At 37.6% G+C, this 16996-nt stretch overlaps 1 protein-coding gene across 1 annotated transcript; it reads right to left on the bottom strand.

Moving 5' to 3' along the window:
* Positions 1-1538: 1538 nt before the first annotated feature.
* Positions 1539-2077, bottom strand: MS3_00011015 (uncharacterized protein; the record flags this gene model as incomplete). The annotated part of the gene is made up of 2 exons (XM_051219422.1): positions 1539-1933; positions 2029-2077. The coding sequence occupies 2 exons, from the start codon at positions 2075-2077 to the stop codon at positions 1539-1541; spliced, it is 444 nt and encodes a 147-aa protein (XP_051065245.1).
* Positions 2078-16996: the final 14919 nt, after the last annotated feature.

Below are 16996 nucleotides of genomic sequence, written 5' to 3' on the forward strand. Positions count from 1 at the left end.
TTGCGTGCCTTATCGAAATGGATGAAAATGATGATTCAAACTAATATAATAGAACAATAATGAATTTTAATTGATGGGCCACTTGCGACAAGGATAGTTAAATTATATATCAGACCAGATTAGCGTGATGGGAGCTTAAGCAACGATTTGACTGTTTGGTTATGTAAATAACTACCAGGCACAGTGATATGTGTACATTTATTAGTTGACCACGAATCGGTTTGCTTCATTGAAGTCTGTTAAAGAAGATGTGGACTTTTAGTTGTGGTACGAACTCAGAAATCTATTATTTGTGCTACAAGTCTACTGATTATGATAATCGTAAAAGATTTCGTAAGCAGTATTTCAACGTATTGGATGAAACCGTTTTCCTTGTAATTCCTATAGTCGAAGTTAGAAAATCGGGGAGATTTCCTCAGTGTCAATTGATTTGGTGTGTAAATTGAAATTCAGATTACTCTCAAGAAGGGTGATTTTGTGTTAATTTGGAGTTCCGCTCGAGAGAATATTAACCGCTTTCAAGTCATCATAATTACTTTTTCAATCATTGTTTTCTTCACGTTCACTAACCTGCTAACTCGCCTCTTACACCTGTAATGACACTAATTAAGTGTCACCGCGACGAATGAAGTGACTGGCATATCAGACTGATTTGGTCCAAGCGAAGTTTGAGTGATTAGCGGATTAAGGGTGCATTGTCAAGGATAACCAACACCTCGAACAGATTTGAACAGAGTAATTCTAGCCTTCATCTTCACATATTTTCATGAAAGCAACAATGCCTCGTGGTCATGTGGATATGCTTACGAACTTCTCCAGTCATATTTTTCAAAATGGATACTCTTCAGTAAAAATGGCATCATGGTTTATTAGTTTACACTGCAATGTGTGATATCATTCAACCCATTTTATGCGTATTATCAGTCACATTAAGGTATCTTGGCACACGTGTTTAAGGATTTGAAACACTACGATAATCGCTATTTTCTGCTAGTGGAACTCGTTGACACGAAAAATATACTCAAACGAACATTTGGTTCTTCAAAGTCGGAGGGGATTTCTACTCGTTCTTAATATGTGAGATTCATACACTGCTCAGCTCACTCACTACTGTAGTGAATGATGCTTACATCGCCCAAACACTTCCTGTATTCAGTCAATCGTAATCTATGATTCAGACGATGATGTGCTGTGTATAAATAAAATTGAGGATATATGCTTGTTGCGTCTAGATGTTTGGTGCTACGAAACGGTCAACCTATACATCAATTTTAATCAAACCTAATTATTAAGCCATCAATTATTGACTCATCAAAAACAACGACGAATGGGGGAAAAAAGTTCACATTTCATAACAAATATTTTTATTAACTTAATATTAAAAACAAAATTACTTAAAAAGAATAAAATGGAAAAGAAATCTCCTTCAGATCATCATCAGATAAGATATTGATGTTAAGAAGTAAACTTTAAATAAACAGAATGTTCATTCACTCGTTTCACGTTTGCCGTCAACATCAGGAGGTTTAGGATATATCTCACGCATTTGCGAGATGACCGTGAGATACGGGAGGTTGAGGAATGCCGCCAGTTTTCGGACGACGACCGCGAGATACGGGAGGTGGGGAAGGCCGCCAGTTTTCGGAAGACGATCGTGAGGCACGGAGGTTGTGGAATGCCGCCAGTATTCGGACGACGACCGCGAGATACGGGAGGTGGGGAAGGCCGCCAGTTTTCGGAAGACGATCGTGAGGCACGGGAGGTTGTGGAATGCCGACACCACTGGGAGGTTGAATGCGTAGTCGAGGGTCATCAGGATTCGGACGATGATCATCAACTTCGGGACCTATTTTAGGGGCATTAGCATAAAATGCTCCATCTTTTTCCTCTTTTAAATCGGTCGGGTCCATTCCTTCATTTTCCTTCTCTGATTCTGTAGGTGCAATAAGAAAGAAATCGTTATTTAGCTATGTATCAGTAGTTAATAGCTCACCGTTATGGCAACCTGATATAAAAATGTCTACTTACTTTTCTCGCCATTGAAGGTATCAACAGCTGACTCAACGAACTGGATCATTGCAATGTGCACCATAAGCATCATGATGAGCATCTTGATATATCTCATTGTCAGACCGATTGTTCTCACGTCAGATGAAGAAATTGGTGACTCTCTTCCTCGACTACAATAAAATATAAAATCAACTATCACATCGACGCATATATACTCATACTGTCCAAATGACACAGACAATAACACGTTGACACACACGTTTGTGATTGGTCATAATTTGTTTATGCATTGAACGCAGAATGTACATACGGCCACAATACGTTAGCGGATTGGTAGTTTGTACGTTATACACCGTTCGATAACGATGGAGAGCACAATATCAACAGGGTGACGTAATGAGTGGGTATATCCAGCATTTGGCGACCGATCACCACAGCCTACTTGATGTGTATGATCAGGTCATGTTCACTTGGAAGTACGAAGACTGGTGATGAGAATGGGCGATGAAGGGACAGTCTTAGGCTTTCTTATCGATAACGATGGAGAGCACAATTTCAACAGAGTGACATTATGATTATGTATATCCAGCATCTGGAGATCAATCAGCTTAGTTTACTCTATGTGTCTGATCAGGTGATGTTGACTTGGAAGAATGGAGGTCATTGCTGAGAATAGGCAATGAACGATCAAAATTAGGTTGTTTTATTGCCATAATTGGAGGTTTGTGTGAAGAATATGTCATGGCTGAATGAATGTAAGTTGCAGCATGACTGATCAAAATGTAATGATCCAATGGATTGTTCGCCACGCTGTAAAATTAATCCATATTAATTAGCATGTTAACTGTTACAGTGTGAACGAAATGCCTCGAAGATCAGACGCTCAGAATTCTGAGCGCTATTGTTGTGAGTGTAACGCGGAGTTGATGAGTCGATCGGCAACAGGCGGTACACCCTGGATTACCAGTTGTGGTCATTCAAGTGATGATGCTTTTTCAGCAACGATCAATATGTCCTGCTGGTCACTGTGTATTCACTCTCAAACTAGGCAGGGAATGTACTTCATCTTGTATTCTGCAGAAACATCAATTCATCATCATTGCAAGCATGCAAAGATTTTTAGGGTAGTGACCATAAAATAATTGTTGATCCACTTGCTATCTGTTCCATTTAAAATATCTCAAACAAAAAGCCAGTCGATATAAAGAGTATAGCCATGCTTATAGTAGCCTTTCGGACTCTGTGGTAATTATACAATTTAACTCGTATGACATTTTAGTTTGTATAAACCAAATTAAATATGAATGTTATAGTTGCTTACTGTTTCATTACTACGATATTTGTACTTTCGAACGGTCAACTTTATCTGGTTAAATTTCGAAATAACATAAACAATTTAAAGAAAGCTGTGTCGACAACTTCAGATTACCGGTGATTGCATTATTGATATCGCAAGTTTAATTTTCACTACTCACAATCCAGATTCGTTCGTCCGAAATGTGCTTTTGCTCGTGGGTGCTTTAGTAAAACTTGATTATCATTAGATGCACTAGTTGACTTTCCGTTTGCTCTACTGTGCAGTATACGGATTGAGTTGTACTGTTCTGTTTTGATGTATGTCTAAGTGGGGGAGAGGATGAATCGGTAGTTTATCAATCGAGGGTTTGTTGGTGGTGGTAATGAGATGTTTGCAAATAAATATATCACTTCAGATTTGTATAAAATATATTGCAACTGATAGCACTACTAATAGTACTACTACTACTACTACTACTACTACTACTACTACTACTACTACTACTACTACTAGTAGTAGTAGTAGTAGTACTACTACTACGTCTACTACCTTGTGTGAAAGAAGGGAAAGGGTAACGACTTTTCAAGCACGGATCACATATACAACTACCCTTGCTTTTAATTCTGTTCACATCTCACACCAATGACAAACAAGCGCATTACAAATCTCTCCTCATGAATGTATTCAAAAGTGTACAAACATTTTGAAAAACTGCAGTGAACGAGTTAATAATCAACTTGATTTCATTAAACACACAATTTCCTTTTGAATAACACATTCACCTTTCCTACCTTTACGATTGTTGCGAAATTCACTATTTCAATTCCCCAAGTCAAGGTATATGAGATGATTATGCATATAATCTGAAATTTATATTTACAGAATTCACGCCATTTTAAAGTCATCCTCGGCCTGATATAAATTGTAACATAAAATGTAGAGAATAAACATGTGATTTAACATTCTTTTAAGTTTACTAGTTCAAAAACTGTTTAGGTAGTACACTTAAAAGATGTAGTTCGAAATGCACCGCACCGGTCGGCAACCTTTCATTCTTTCTAAGTGCACATTCTGTTGATTAAGGAATGGTGCACTGAAGGTCATTTTCTGTGCAAAAACAAATTTATTATAATCATCTGTAACTAGAGAAACTAAAACAGAAACAGAGAGCATGGAACAGCAAAACAAGAATTACTAAAATATATTATTCAGGTCAACCATATTGCACTTGCCATGTGACTCAGTGATATGCTGTTCATCTTAGACATTATTCAAACTAGTTAGGGTGGCCAGGGACGGTGTTAACGTAAAATAACAACAGTTAAGTCATCTCACTTAGTGAATTTAGTAGCAGGAATAGCTGAAAATTTAAGGTTCCTACATTCTCACTTGTGCAATAAAATAAACTTACACATACTAGAACATTTAATGTATTTTCAGAGGAGCAGTGTGCATTACCGAAACGTATTCATACATACTTTAGTTGTTATAAGCCTCAGTCGCCATTTCGAGCAACTTGTTAAGCTTCATGATGATGCAATTTAGCACGTTGTTTGGCTCATGAGGACAGGACGAATAAGCTACTCAATGATCATCCGCATACAGAAATGGCTCACCCATGAAGAAGCATTCACAAACATCATTTGGGAAAACTGAAAAGAGAAAAGAACCTAAGACACAACCTTGTATCACACCAATTCTAATAAGGACAGCGTTCGACAATGAATAGTTAATTTTAACAACTTCATGACGGTTATCGAGGAAGGAATCAAACCAAGCAAGCAGAGGGTGTTGGACACAGTTGGATGTGAGCTTATCCACAAGAAGTTGGTGGTTAACCATATCAAAGGCTTTGGGTAGGTTCAGGTATAGCACTAAGACTAGAACTCCTTGATTATGCAGAGAATAGACTAAACTAATGAAGCCAAAGCAATATGTCACACAAGATTGACTTTTTAGAAATCAACGTTGGGAATCAATAATAAATCTTCCAGCGAGTAAACAGTCGGAGAGTTCAGAACTAGCAATTTTTCTATAATCCTAGATACGACAGCTGTAAAATTTATGGGCCGATAATTGTTCATGTCAGTCTTATCTCCAGATTTGTAACGTGATATGATTTACGCTGTTTTCCGATAGTAAGAGTAAGTACCTGATTCTAGAGAGATTGTAAGCAGCTTTATAAGAAGTGCAATATGCAGTCGACGTCCAACATTGAGGTTAAGCGACCGAATTCCATTTTGCAGAAGAATGATCTGTGAAAATGTGAGAACTAGCTTGGGACCACTTTACTGTGAGTACCAGGAAACATATTCAACAGAGTGTTGTTGAATCGTACGAATGATTCAGTCGACGCCCAACATTGAGTTTAAGAGACCGAATTCCACATTGGTCGGTGGCGTATAAACCAAATCGCGACATTACGGATCATCGTTAAACAACCAGTTACATGAAACTCGTCACTACACATCAATGTACCTCGCAAGCGAAAGTGTTTGATGGCGTGAGTAAAACAACTTTATGGAACCTTACTCGACATTATGTAGTGAGTGGCTGAGAAGATCATGAACATCATACGAAATTCATACGACGGGCTACATTGCATAGTGGTGCATGAAAGACAGCTCACAGATACATTTCAATTGAGGACTGGAGACAGAGAAAGCTAGTCACACTACCCTTCTTCTTCCTTCTGGTGGCTGGCTGTATTATGAAGATCTCGACATCTGAGGGAAAGCACGGAGTAAAATGTACAACTAGGAATCAATCGGAAGATTTGTACTTGGTAGACGACCTCTCCCTTCTATGCCATACTCACCAAGAAATCCAGATAAAGACAACTGGTGAAGCAACAGCCTCTGTACACATCAGTAAGCCCTAACATACAGAAAGGAGAATGCATGAACGTGAAATTCACCACACAGAATTCCAACACAATAACAATTGATAGAAAAACTCTGGAAAAAGACGGGACGTTTCATCCAACTGAATAACATGATCGATGAACATGGAAAATCTGATACTGACGTAAAGCCGAGGATTTGCAATGCAAGGACAGCATTAAGGCAGTTGATTAACATATGAAATTCAAAACAAATGTTTGTCAGCGAATAATGAACTCAGAGTGTTCAGTGCGAACTTCCAGAAAGTTCCATTTCGAGGAGCTGGAACTTGGAGAATTACCACAACCGTCAACAAAAATACACGGTTATTTACAAACAGTTTCAACTCAAGATACTATGTTTCCTTTAATAGGAAACAGTCAGCAACAGCCTAATCTGGGGGAGAACAAACCGGCTTCCAGCTGGGTAGGAAATTAAGAATAGAGAAAAATGAGAATATTACATTTAATTAGCACATTCTGCGTAATGAGTACAAACGATGAAAATAAAGTGTTATCGATATCTTCAGTCACACTGAGTAATGAATTTCATCGCTCAATATAACTAATCGCAAAGTAACAATTACTACGGAATATAACTCAATTGTGATCAGAGAATTGAGTTCAAAAATACATTTCGAAACCCAGGATTCAATCAGAATCGATACAGAATACATCAATGTCATCCCTGTAGATTGTCTGTTGACGATTGTCAACATGTATTGATATCAAGAAACAGACACTATGATGTATGACCGTGCTGATATATCGACAGCGTGATTACAAAACAGATCAGAATGCTAATCGTAGTTCGGCATTCTAGTCAGTGAAAAAGTAATTGATATATAGAAATGGACTCAATTTGCTGACCAAACATAAGAGTCAGAAACAATTTCCATCTATACTTCGTGTTGATGCATAATGAACCATCAACCACACACTACTCCGTGTCAATAACGTCACCAATTCGTCTTACATATCTTCCTCTTATTCTTCGAAATGAATTTTAAGCCACATAAATACCAACCATCATGCCAAACAAAATAAACCTCTCCGAATATAAACTCAACTACTGAATATCTGTGAGTAATATAATGCCTTCAATAAGATATAAGATGAATCGAGATGAAGTCAAATATTGTTAAGTACATTTAACTCTTGATTGTTCATCAGTACATCAATTGATTGTGTGTAATTCTTCATCTGTAGTTTTTGAACAGCAATGCGAAACAGGGGTCGCAATCCAGATACATATCCGACAGTCGAAAACGAGAGAGACAAACAGAAATTATTCTCTATTCCATTGACAACTTAACATCAGCAACAGATTGACCATTCCTATACATTAAGACTCAACGCCAAAATACTTCTGATGAAGTTTCATGCATGCAGACATTAGAAAACTGACATACAGTTCATGAATATGGATAAATATTATGTAATAAAAGCTGACTTTTCATGTGAAATGGACGTTGAAACAACAGTTAAATATCTTCACACTAATTAATCACCCTCAATCGTAATTTAACAAACTTCCTGTTTGACAACTTACTTACTTGCGCCCGCCACACATCATGGAGGAGCATCGGCCGCTCTCCAGTATTCTCCAACATATTCTGTCCTGGATAATCACTTTACAATCTTCCCAGTTGCTTTTCGCCCATTTCATGTATGCTTCCGACTACTAACTCATTTTGCTCCTTGGTTTTCCATACTTCTCTTTTCCACCGAGATTCCAAAGAATGCGATTGCTTCGTGATCTTTATTTCCCCTTGTTCAAATTGTTGGTTTGTTCCCTCCCACATTAGTTTGTTGCTTATGGTATCCGGTCAACGGACAGTGAGTAATTTGAGTAGACAACAATGTATAAACACACTAACAATGTTGGTGAGTTTTCTGGCAGTTTCTAAAGTTTCAGCTCCATACTGTAGAACTAACAGTGTTGAAGATCACATTGAAGATTCTGACTTAGACATTATTTCATTGTTCTTTTGAGTACCATGTGTTCTTAGACTAAAGGAATGATGTTCTTTAAAAATCTTCACCACCACATCTGCATCAGATCCCCTTTTTTCATCCATAATGCTGGCTGTGTGTGTGAAAAGTTTCACTCCTGTCAGAGACTCTTCATCAACCGTGATTTCGTTAGTGTACTCTGTGTAGTATCAGAGGATTTTGAGTATGTTGAGAACCTACTGTTGCAGAGGTTGCTGCAAAACTGTTTGTCACGTTCTGCATTTGTTTGTGTGTACGGGCTTGAAAGGTCAGATCATCGGTCAAGTTCGAATTGTCTAATTCCATCACTTCATGATCACAAGTCAGCGCTTGCCTCGTCACTCGGGTGGTGATATCCGTAATGCATGTGCTATCTACCTCCAACGTCCTGTCGTTGTTTCCTCTTTAGATGGAACACGGTCCGCTCTCAATCACGATAGGCTGTTGCCGATCGTGTCCAGTCAACGGACACTGAGCATCTTGAGTAGAAAAGAGTTTATAAATATTCAAACCATGTTGATGAGACTCGAGGTGTCCTGACGTTCACATTGAAGACTTTGGCTTTGATCTGAGTCTTATGTGTCCTTCACCGGTGAGAATGATGTGTTTGCATTGTAAATCCTCGCCTTTACGTCTATATCAGATTCTCCTTGTTTTTTGACGATGTTGCGCAGATTCGTGTCAGTTTTCACCCTTGCCACAGCCTCTCCATCAAGTTTGATTAGGTTGGAGCTCTGTGTTGGACTTCATGATTTTGTATTATCTCTTCAGTACGTGGAGGTCTACTGATGTTTACAGAGGCTACTGTCACACTAGCTGTCTTCACTCACATTTATCGATGTGTATTAGATGGAAGAGCGAGGTCGTCTGCTACGAGCAAATCTTGTAGTTGATTTTATCTGTTCATTCAATTCTGTGTTGCTCCTCAGATGTCGGGGTCTTCATAACCCAGTCGACCACAAGAAGAAAGAGAAAGGAGAAGAGTAAGCAACCTTGTCTGACTCCGGTCCTCACTTTGAATGCATCGCTCAGCAGTTCTCCATGCACTAATGTGCAGTGTAGTCTGTCGTATAAATTCTGTATGATGTTGACAATCTTCTCACCTACTCGGTCCCTAATGTAGAACAAACTTTCATAACTTTCTATTATCCACACTGTGAAATGCTTCCTCATACTCAGAGAAGTTGATGTATAGTGACTAGCTCTATTCAATCGATTGTTTAACGATGATCCCTATTTTCGCAATTCGGTCTGTAGTCGATCGACCATTGTAGAATCCACCCTGTTGATCTCAAGGCTGAACGTCTGCTGAGTCTATCGGCCGGTTCAACAACACACTGTTAAAATTGTTTTCGGATACTGACAGCTTTGTGTTTCCTATGTTTTTCTCACACTTGCTCTTATCTCCTTTCGTTTGTATCTTGATTAGGTGTTCTTCTTGCCGGTCTATCGTCTTTTCCTTCAGCATGTTTTCAGTCAATTCTATGTGTGACTTCAGTGCTTCGGATGACATATTTTTAAGTCCTGTTGCATTCCCACAGTTAATTTGTATGATGTCTCTCATCGTTGGTGAGTTGACAGGTATACGGATGATTGTGTGTGCTGATCCGTTATCTGTAGGATTCACTGGAGGTGGATTGGTATCCATGAAGATATTGGAGAGAATTTCGATGTTTCTATTACACTCAATAAATTGTCAGTGTGTTGTTTTATCAGATAATGGTCTAAAGGCGATTGACGAACTTCACCAAGCTAAGTGATCTCATATCATCCCGAGTACGGCCAGGTAATATCACATGGATTTATCTCATGAACAGATTTGCATCATTCGCCTAAACAACTTGATTCTAGTTTCCAAATTGCAGGCCAAAATGTTGCTTGAAGAAAATGGTATGAAGTAGTACGAACAAACACAAATAGAGAAATGCTCATTTTATTATTTCATGTGTACATAGCTTTTGTCGTTCAGATAACTATCGGACACTCTTGGACACTGTAGTCTGTCAATAATATCAACAGTATTTATTCGTATGATACTCGTCATTAGTTTTTCATGTAAACCAGTGTCAATTAGGTTTAGACCACTATATTTTCCACGGAAGTGTCTCGATGAAATATCAGTCACGCTTTTCCTCACTAAGTTAAGTATACTGGACTGCTGATAACAGTTTGCTCATTGAATACTAATTACCAGAAATAAGACACTTGTTACAGTTCACCCAACAACCAAATGATATAGAAAATTATGTGAACTTTATTGTCATTTGCAGAACACATTTACTACCATCATAACAGCTGGAGATTAGCAATATCGTAACGAGTTAAACGAAAGCGCATTCCAATCGTAGCGGTATGCACTGTTAACGCATCCTGAATTGTTCATGGACTAAAGAGTACAATGCCGTAGCACACAGGATTCACAAGACTCATATAATCTGTGTTTCGAATTATATGCCAATTGCGTTCGATCGAAATGAAATACGCTCGCTCTATTTTCATAGCTTCACAGTGGCTAAGCGATGCTGCATTCCAGTGATCGTCGTATCTCAACAAGTATTAAAAGTAACATTCCTAAAATTCGACACATAATAAATAAGTCAGTAAACTGCACTAATCACCAGATTATCTAAAAAATGAAGTTCCAATTCAATACTGAGAAGACTCTGCTACATAAAATGAAGATAGTCTAAAGTGCAGTGAACATCCAACCATTTGATTATGGGATCAATGTCGTGTTTAGCATGACATAATGGTGGGAAATTCATCAAACAAGAAACTTTCAGTGAGCACACGTGTAAAACACTGCTGGTTAAATTTAGCCACATATGTGCTGAGAATGCTGATATGGTTAGTTGGAGGTATCTTACAACCTGTTGACTCAAGAAACTAGCGGTCAGTGGATAGAGCGTTTAGCTAAGATACATACTGACATCACCTATTGCAACAGCAGTATGAACATACTCGACTTCTCAACTGTTCTCTGTCTAACTCTAGTAATCAGAAAACGCATTTCACAACAAGTGCGTAGCATAGAATCAGTTCATAACCAGCTCTATCTTTTCACAGACCTCCATAACCGGTCTCCTCACTGACATCTAAGGCTTTGAATAAATATCAGTCAATCCGAAAGATCTCTAGCGGATGAACCAAAGATTTCCGAATACTACTTTCTCAATAAACCTATTCCATCATCTTACTACAGTTCAATATTTATATCCGCATGTGTACAGTATCAACCAATGTTTTCATTAGGAGTCTTAGTAACTGTGTTAACGTTAGACGTTTTACTGGATTTTTGGGTCGTCTTCACGTCACTGAATAATTTGTGATGACAGTTTATATATGCAACAGTAGTATTACAAAATCTTTTCACCATCTAGCAAACGTGAGGTCGAAACAATCACTTTTTTACTAAATAAATAGCGATAAACCTAACAAACATATTGGAGCATTTGCTGAAATACTTCTTCATCGCAGTTATACTTCTGTTCCTTCAGTTAGCCTAATAATACAGATGAAGTCAGAGAATGACACAGGCACGGAGAGAATAATGATGAAACCGTTAACCGACTTTGCAATCTAGATAAAAGATGGTGCTTCTAATGACATTATATTAGGTCCTGGAAATACCTTTGACCAACACCCAATGAACTACCTCATGACCTGCAACGACTACCGCACCTCATAACAGAGAATAGTTGACTATTTAAGAAGAATCATCCGCAAACATCAAATGTATGAGCATGGAACAAACAACGTTTTCACTCATTAGTTCGTGGACAGATAACTCACTAACCCTATAAGTGCTACTCGATTATGGTCGATTATAAGAAGCTCAGAATATCGCAAATATTCGTAAGTTCCTTGTAGTTAATGTCATACCAATTTTAATTGTTTCAGAAGTTGTTTCCAGAGTTCATATATTATATTTTTCCACCTATCAATCATTTTACTCACAGGTTTTGAAACCCTAAGCCGTTCGTTCATATTTTTCGATCAGCTTACAGTACTTATGCCCTCTAAACCACATATCATCTGTTCATTATCCTACAATTTTTACGATTATTTCACTTCATTTCTTGTAATGATGGATCTTGTCGCCCATCAAGTACTTACACATTGAGGTTAGTGCTTCTTTAACACTTTTCCAGTTGTACTTCATTTTAGCTTCTCCTCCTCGCAGTAGATATTGTAGAGCTAACAACCTATTTCTGAGAGCTATATTGAATTAATTGAGTATGTCCTCATGTCGAAGGTAGTCTGCATTGAAACTTTTTACTGCTGTTTCCAAAGTTGTCCAAGGATTTTCAACCTTCAGTTTCTCGAGCTACGTCAGAACCTATCCCGATCCCCACGTCTTATATTGATATTCTGAATTATTTTGGTGATGCAGATATAATCTATCTGGTTCTCTGCTATGTGATTCGGAGCGACACATGTAGGTCTGTGTATACGTTTGTACGGGAATATATTCCAGCAGTTAAGAAACTAAAGTTGATAGGCAACATTCACCAAATCTGCTGAACTCATATCATCCTGAGTTGCTGCTGTATGCAGTCTGCTTGTACAAGTTGCATCACAAAGCAAAAAGTCACACACAGAGAACGAAGACCGATGCAGAATAATATGAATTCATTTTCTTTTGTTAGATTCTTATTTGGCGCATAAAATCGATAACTATCTCACACCCGACACACATAGAAATCGACTTGTCACGGATTCTCACTAGAATTCCAGAAAATCCATCTTGAATCTAGTCACTAATGAGCACAAGACGGTTATGAACAAGTGTTGTAGGTCGGACGGAATTACTTACTAGTGACATCTACTCACTAGGTATGCAGTTATATATATTTCACTTCATCTCGTCTCATCTAATATCTTACTGAAGGCATTATATTACTTACTAATACTCAGTAGTTGGGTTCAGATTTGGAGATGTTTATTTTGTTTGACATAATGATCGGTATTTATATGGTTGGAAATTCATTTTTATTTGTCAAATAAATATGTAACACGAGAGAGTGATGTTATTGAAACAGAGTAGAGTGTGATGGATGGTTCAATGTGAAGCTGACATTTTCTTTGTGAATGTCAATGCAAAGTACAGATGGAAATTAATTTCGAACATTTCCCTACTTGTAGCTTCAAACAGCTTATTTTGCTGAAGCGTGATTTGATTACTTGTAGTTAGATAGTTTCCTGTTACTGATTATCTGAACACTCATTTTAGTTGTATTTCCTTTACAATTTAATTATTGAACTCGTACTCGCTTCCGATTTTTCTGTTTGGTCAGCAAATTGAGTCCATTTCTATATATCAATTACTTTTTCACTGACTAGAATGCCGAACTACGATTAGCATTCTGATCTGTTTTGTAATCACGCTGTCGATATATCAGCACGGTCATACATCATAGTGTCTGTTTCTTGATATCAATACATATTGACAATCGTCAACAGACAATCTACAGGGATGACATTGATGTATTATGCATCGATTCTCACTGAATCCTGAATTTCGAAATGTATTTTTGAACTCAATTCTCTGATCATACTTGAGTTATATTCCGTAGTAATTGTTACTTTGCGATTAGTTATATTGAACGATGGAATTCGTTGCTGGGTGTGACCGAAGATATCGATAACACTATATTTTCATCGTTTGTACTCATCACGCAGAATTAATTATTTAAAATGAGGTGTTTCACTCACCGTTTCCTCTGTCCTTGAATTCTAGTGATTGTCTTGCCTTCTTTGTCCTTGACTGGCCACTCTGGTTTACCATATTTCTCAGTTGCTTCGTTGTGTGAGACATCAGTCTCCTTTTGTTGCAGAACTTTCCACTGTCGTAGCTAGCTCTTTTGCATCATTCTTATTATCTGTCCCGATGCTCTTCTTCAATTGCTTGTTAACTTCCGTGTATCCTATCTGACTATCTCCGTTCTTGCTCGACTTTTATCACTTGCTACCTTTTTGTTTTTTCTGCCTTGAATATTGCAAAGGGTTAAGATGTGTTCAATGAAAGGATATCACGTTTTTCAATATTCGTCAAAACAACTTTATTTTGTTTTCTGATAAAATATCAGTCCCTCTGAAGGGTCTGAATTAATGATTTCTGAATAATACCTTCTTACAAAAACACATGCTATGTTTTTGACGGTCCCTTCTTATCTCATTTAAAGCAAGCACACTATAATGTTATCCTGCTGAATGAAACAGAGAAACGTAATATTGTGGTCAATCTAGACAAGGTCCGTAATAGCTTCTCATCCATACATCGAATCACAGACTTCAGAGTTCAGATGAGAATCCATTTGAACTCCATAATCTGAAACATTACATTCCAATGCATAATGGGAACGTGATCAGTCAGTGCACAGATTTCATCACATCACGTCACCGATATTCACTGGAACCACAATCGTGGTCAATACAAAAATGTTATTCACAAATCGATACCAGTATACTATTATTAACAATGACATCTCAATAACGATGAAGCGAGTTTAGTAGACAGGTACAATGAATGTTGAATTAGGTCATATTGACTATGGAAATAATCAATACACACTATACCATCAAGTCACACACAGTTGCGGAATGGTCTGTCAATCTGATGATTATTAGCAAGACAATGTTTCTATTTCTCTCATATAATCGGTCATTTCATTAGTCGTTCAGACATTTCTCATAGCTAAAACATTCCAATTACACTTCTATTAATACATTTGTCAATTGAGTAGCAGAGTAAATTATAATGTGTATTTTCTTCCATCTTTCATTTAGATGAGAATACTTCGCTGTGGTTTGCTGATATTTAGGGTGATCTTCGTTCTGTCGAGTGACGTTTTACAACCAGCATGTAATGACAAAGAATCTACTGCATTATTCCTTTACTAAATTTGTTTAAATTTACCGCTCGCGGTGCTGTATCTTAAATTCTGGGGGCAGCGTCAAGGTTCATATTGTTATTATTCCAGTTAAAGTGGTTGGAGAGTGAAGCAAAACAACAAACCTTTCACTACTCGTGCATACCACAGATACATCAGATTACTAGACAACCCATCCTGTCTCATTAAACTGCTCTTCATAACCAGCACATATGTTCACAGTCAAAATCAGATGGATAGTTTTTCGATGAATGCAATCTAGGTGAGATCGTCTAAGGAGAATATCGATCCACATTTACGAGTTTATCTGTGAAAGAAATGAAATTTTAGTCAACAGGAACATCGTGTATGAATCAAGTTTCATACAACCAAGTATCTTTCACAATCAAGGTAGTCAGATGTTTTCTACATATATACTACTAGAACTGTAAACGCGATAATGCCCATCCCAGAGTCTATGTGAAAGCTATCTGTCATCAGTTATCTGTTTCTAAACGCAAGAACAAATAGATTAGAACAATAAATAAAGGAATTCCAGTCATTAGCGAAACGCACGAAAATACCGACCAGTATTGCGTGCCTTATCGAAATGGATGAAAATGATGATTCAAACTAATATAATAGAACAATAATGAATTTTAATTGATGGGCCACTTGCGACAAGGATAGTTAAATTATATATCAGACCAGATTAGCGTGATGGGAGCTTAAGCAACGATTTGACTGTTTGGTTATGTAAATAACTACCAGGCACAGTGATATGTGTACATTTATTAGTTGACCACGAATCGGTTTGCTTCATTGAAGTCTGTTAAAGAAGATGTGGACTTTTAGTTGTGGTACGAACTCAGAAATCTATTATTTGTGCTACAAGTCTACTGATTATGATAATCGTAAAAGATTTCGTAAGCAGTATTTCAACGTATTGGATGAAACCGTTTTCCTTGTAATTCCTATAGTCGAAGTTAGAAAATCGGGGAGATTTCCTCAGTGTCAATTGATTTGGTGTGTAAATTGAAATTCAGATTACTCTCAAGAAGGGTGATTTTGTGTTAATTTGGAGTTCCGCTCGAGAGAATATTAACCGCTTTCAAGTCATCATAATTACTTTTTCAATCATTGTTTTCTTCACGTTCACTAACCTGCTAACTCGCCTCTTACACCTGTAATGACACTAATTAAGTGTCACCGCGACGAATGAAGTGACTGGCATATCAGACTGATTTGGTCCAAGCGAAGTTTGAGTGATTAGCGGATTAAGGGTGCATTGTCAAGGATAACCAACACCTCGAACAGATTTGAACAGAGTAATTCTAGCCTTCATCTTCACATATTTTCATGAAAGCAACAATGCCTCGTGGTCATGTGGATATGCTTACGAACTTCTCCAGTCATATTTTTCAAAATGGATACTCTTCAGTAAAAATGGCATCATGGTTTATTAGTTTACACTGCAATGTGTGATATCATTCAACCCATTTTATGCGTATTATCAGTCACATTAAGGTATCTTGGCACACGTGTTTAAGGATTTGAAACACTACGATAATCGCTATTTTCTGCTAGTGGAACTCGTTGACACGAAAAATATACTCAAACGAACATTTGGTTCTTCAAAGTCGGAGGGGATTTCTACTCGTTCTTAATATGTGAGATTCATACACTGCTCAGCTCACTCACTACTGCAGTGAATGATGCTTACATCGCCCAAACACTTCCTGTATTCAGTCAATCGTAATCTATGATTCAGACGATGATGTGCTGTGTATAAATAAAATTGAGGATATATGCTTGTTGCGTCTAGATGTTTGGTGCTACGAAACGGTCAACCTATACATCAATTTTAATCAAACCTAATTATTAAGCCATCAATTATTGACTCATCAAAAACAACGACGAATGGAGGAAAAATGTTCACGT

The sequence above is a fragment of the Schistosoma haematobium genome, chromosome 6 (genome assembly GCF_000699445.3).
Source record: "Schistosoma haematobium chromosome 6, whole genome shotgun sequence".
Taxonomy (NCBI): domain Eukaryota; kingdom Metazoa; phylum Platyhelminthes; class Trematoda; order Strigeidida; family Schistosomatidae; genus Schistosoma; species Schistosoma haematobium.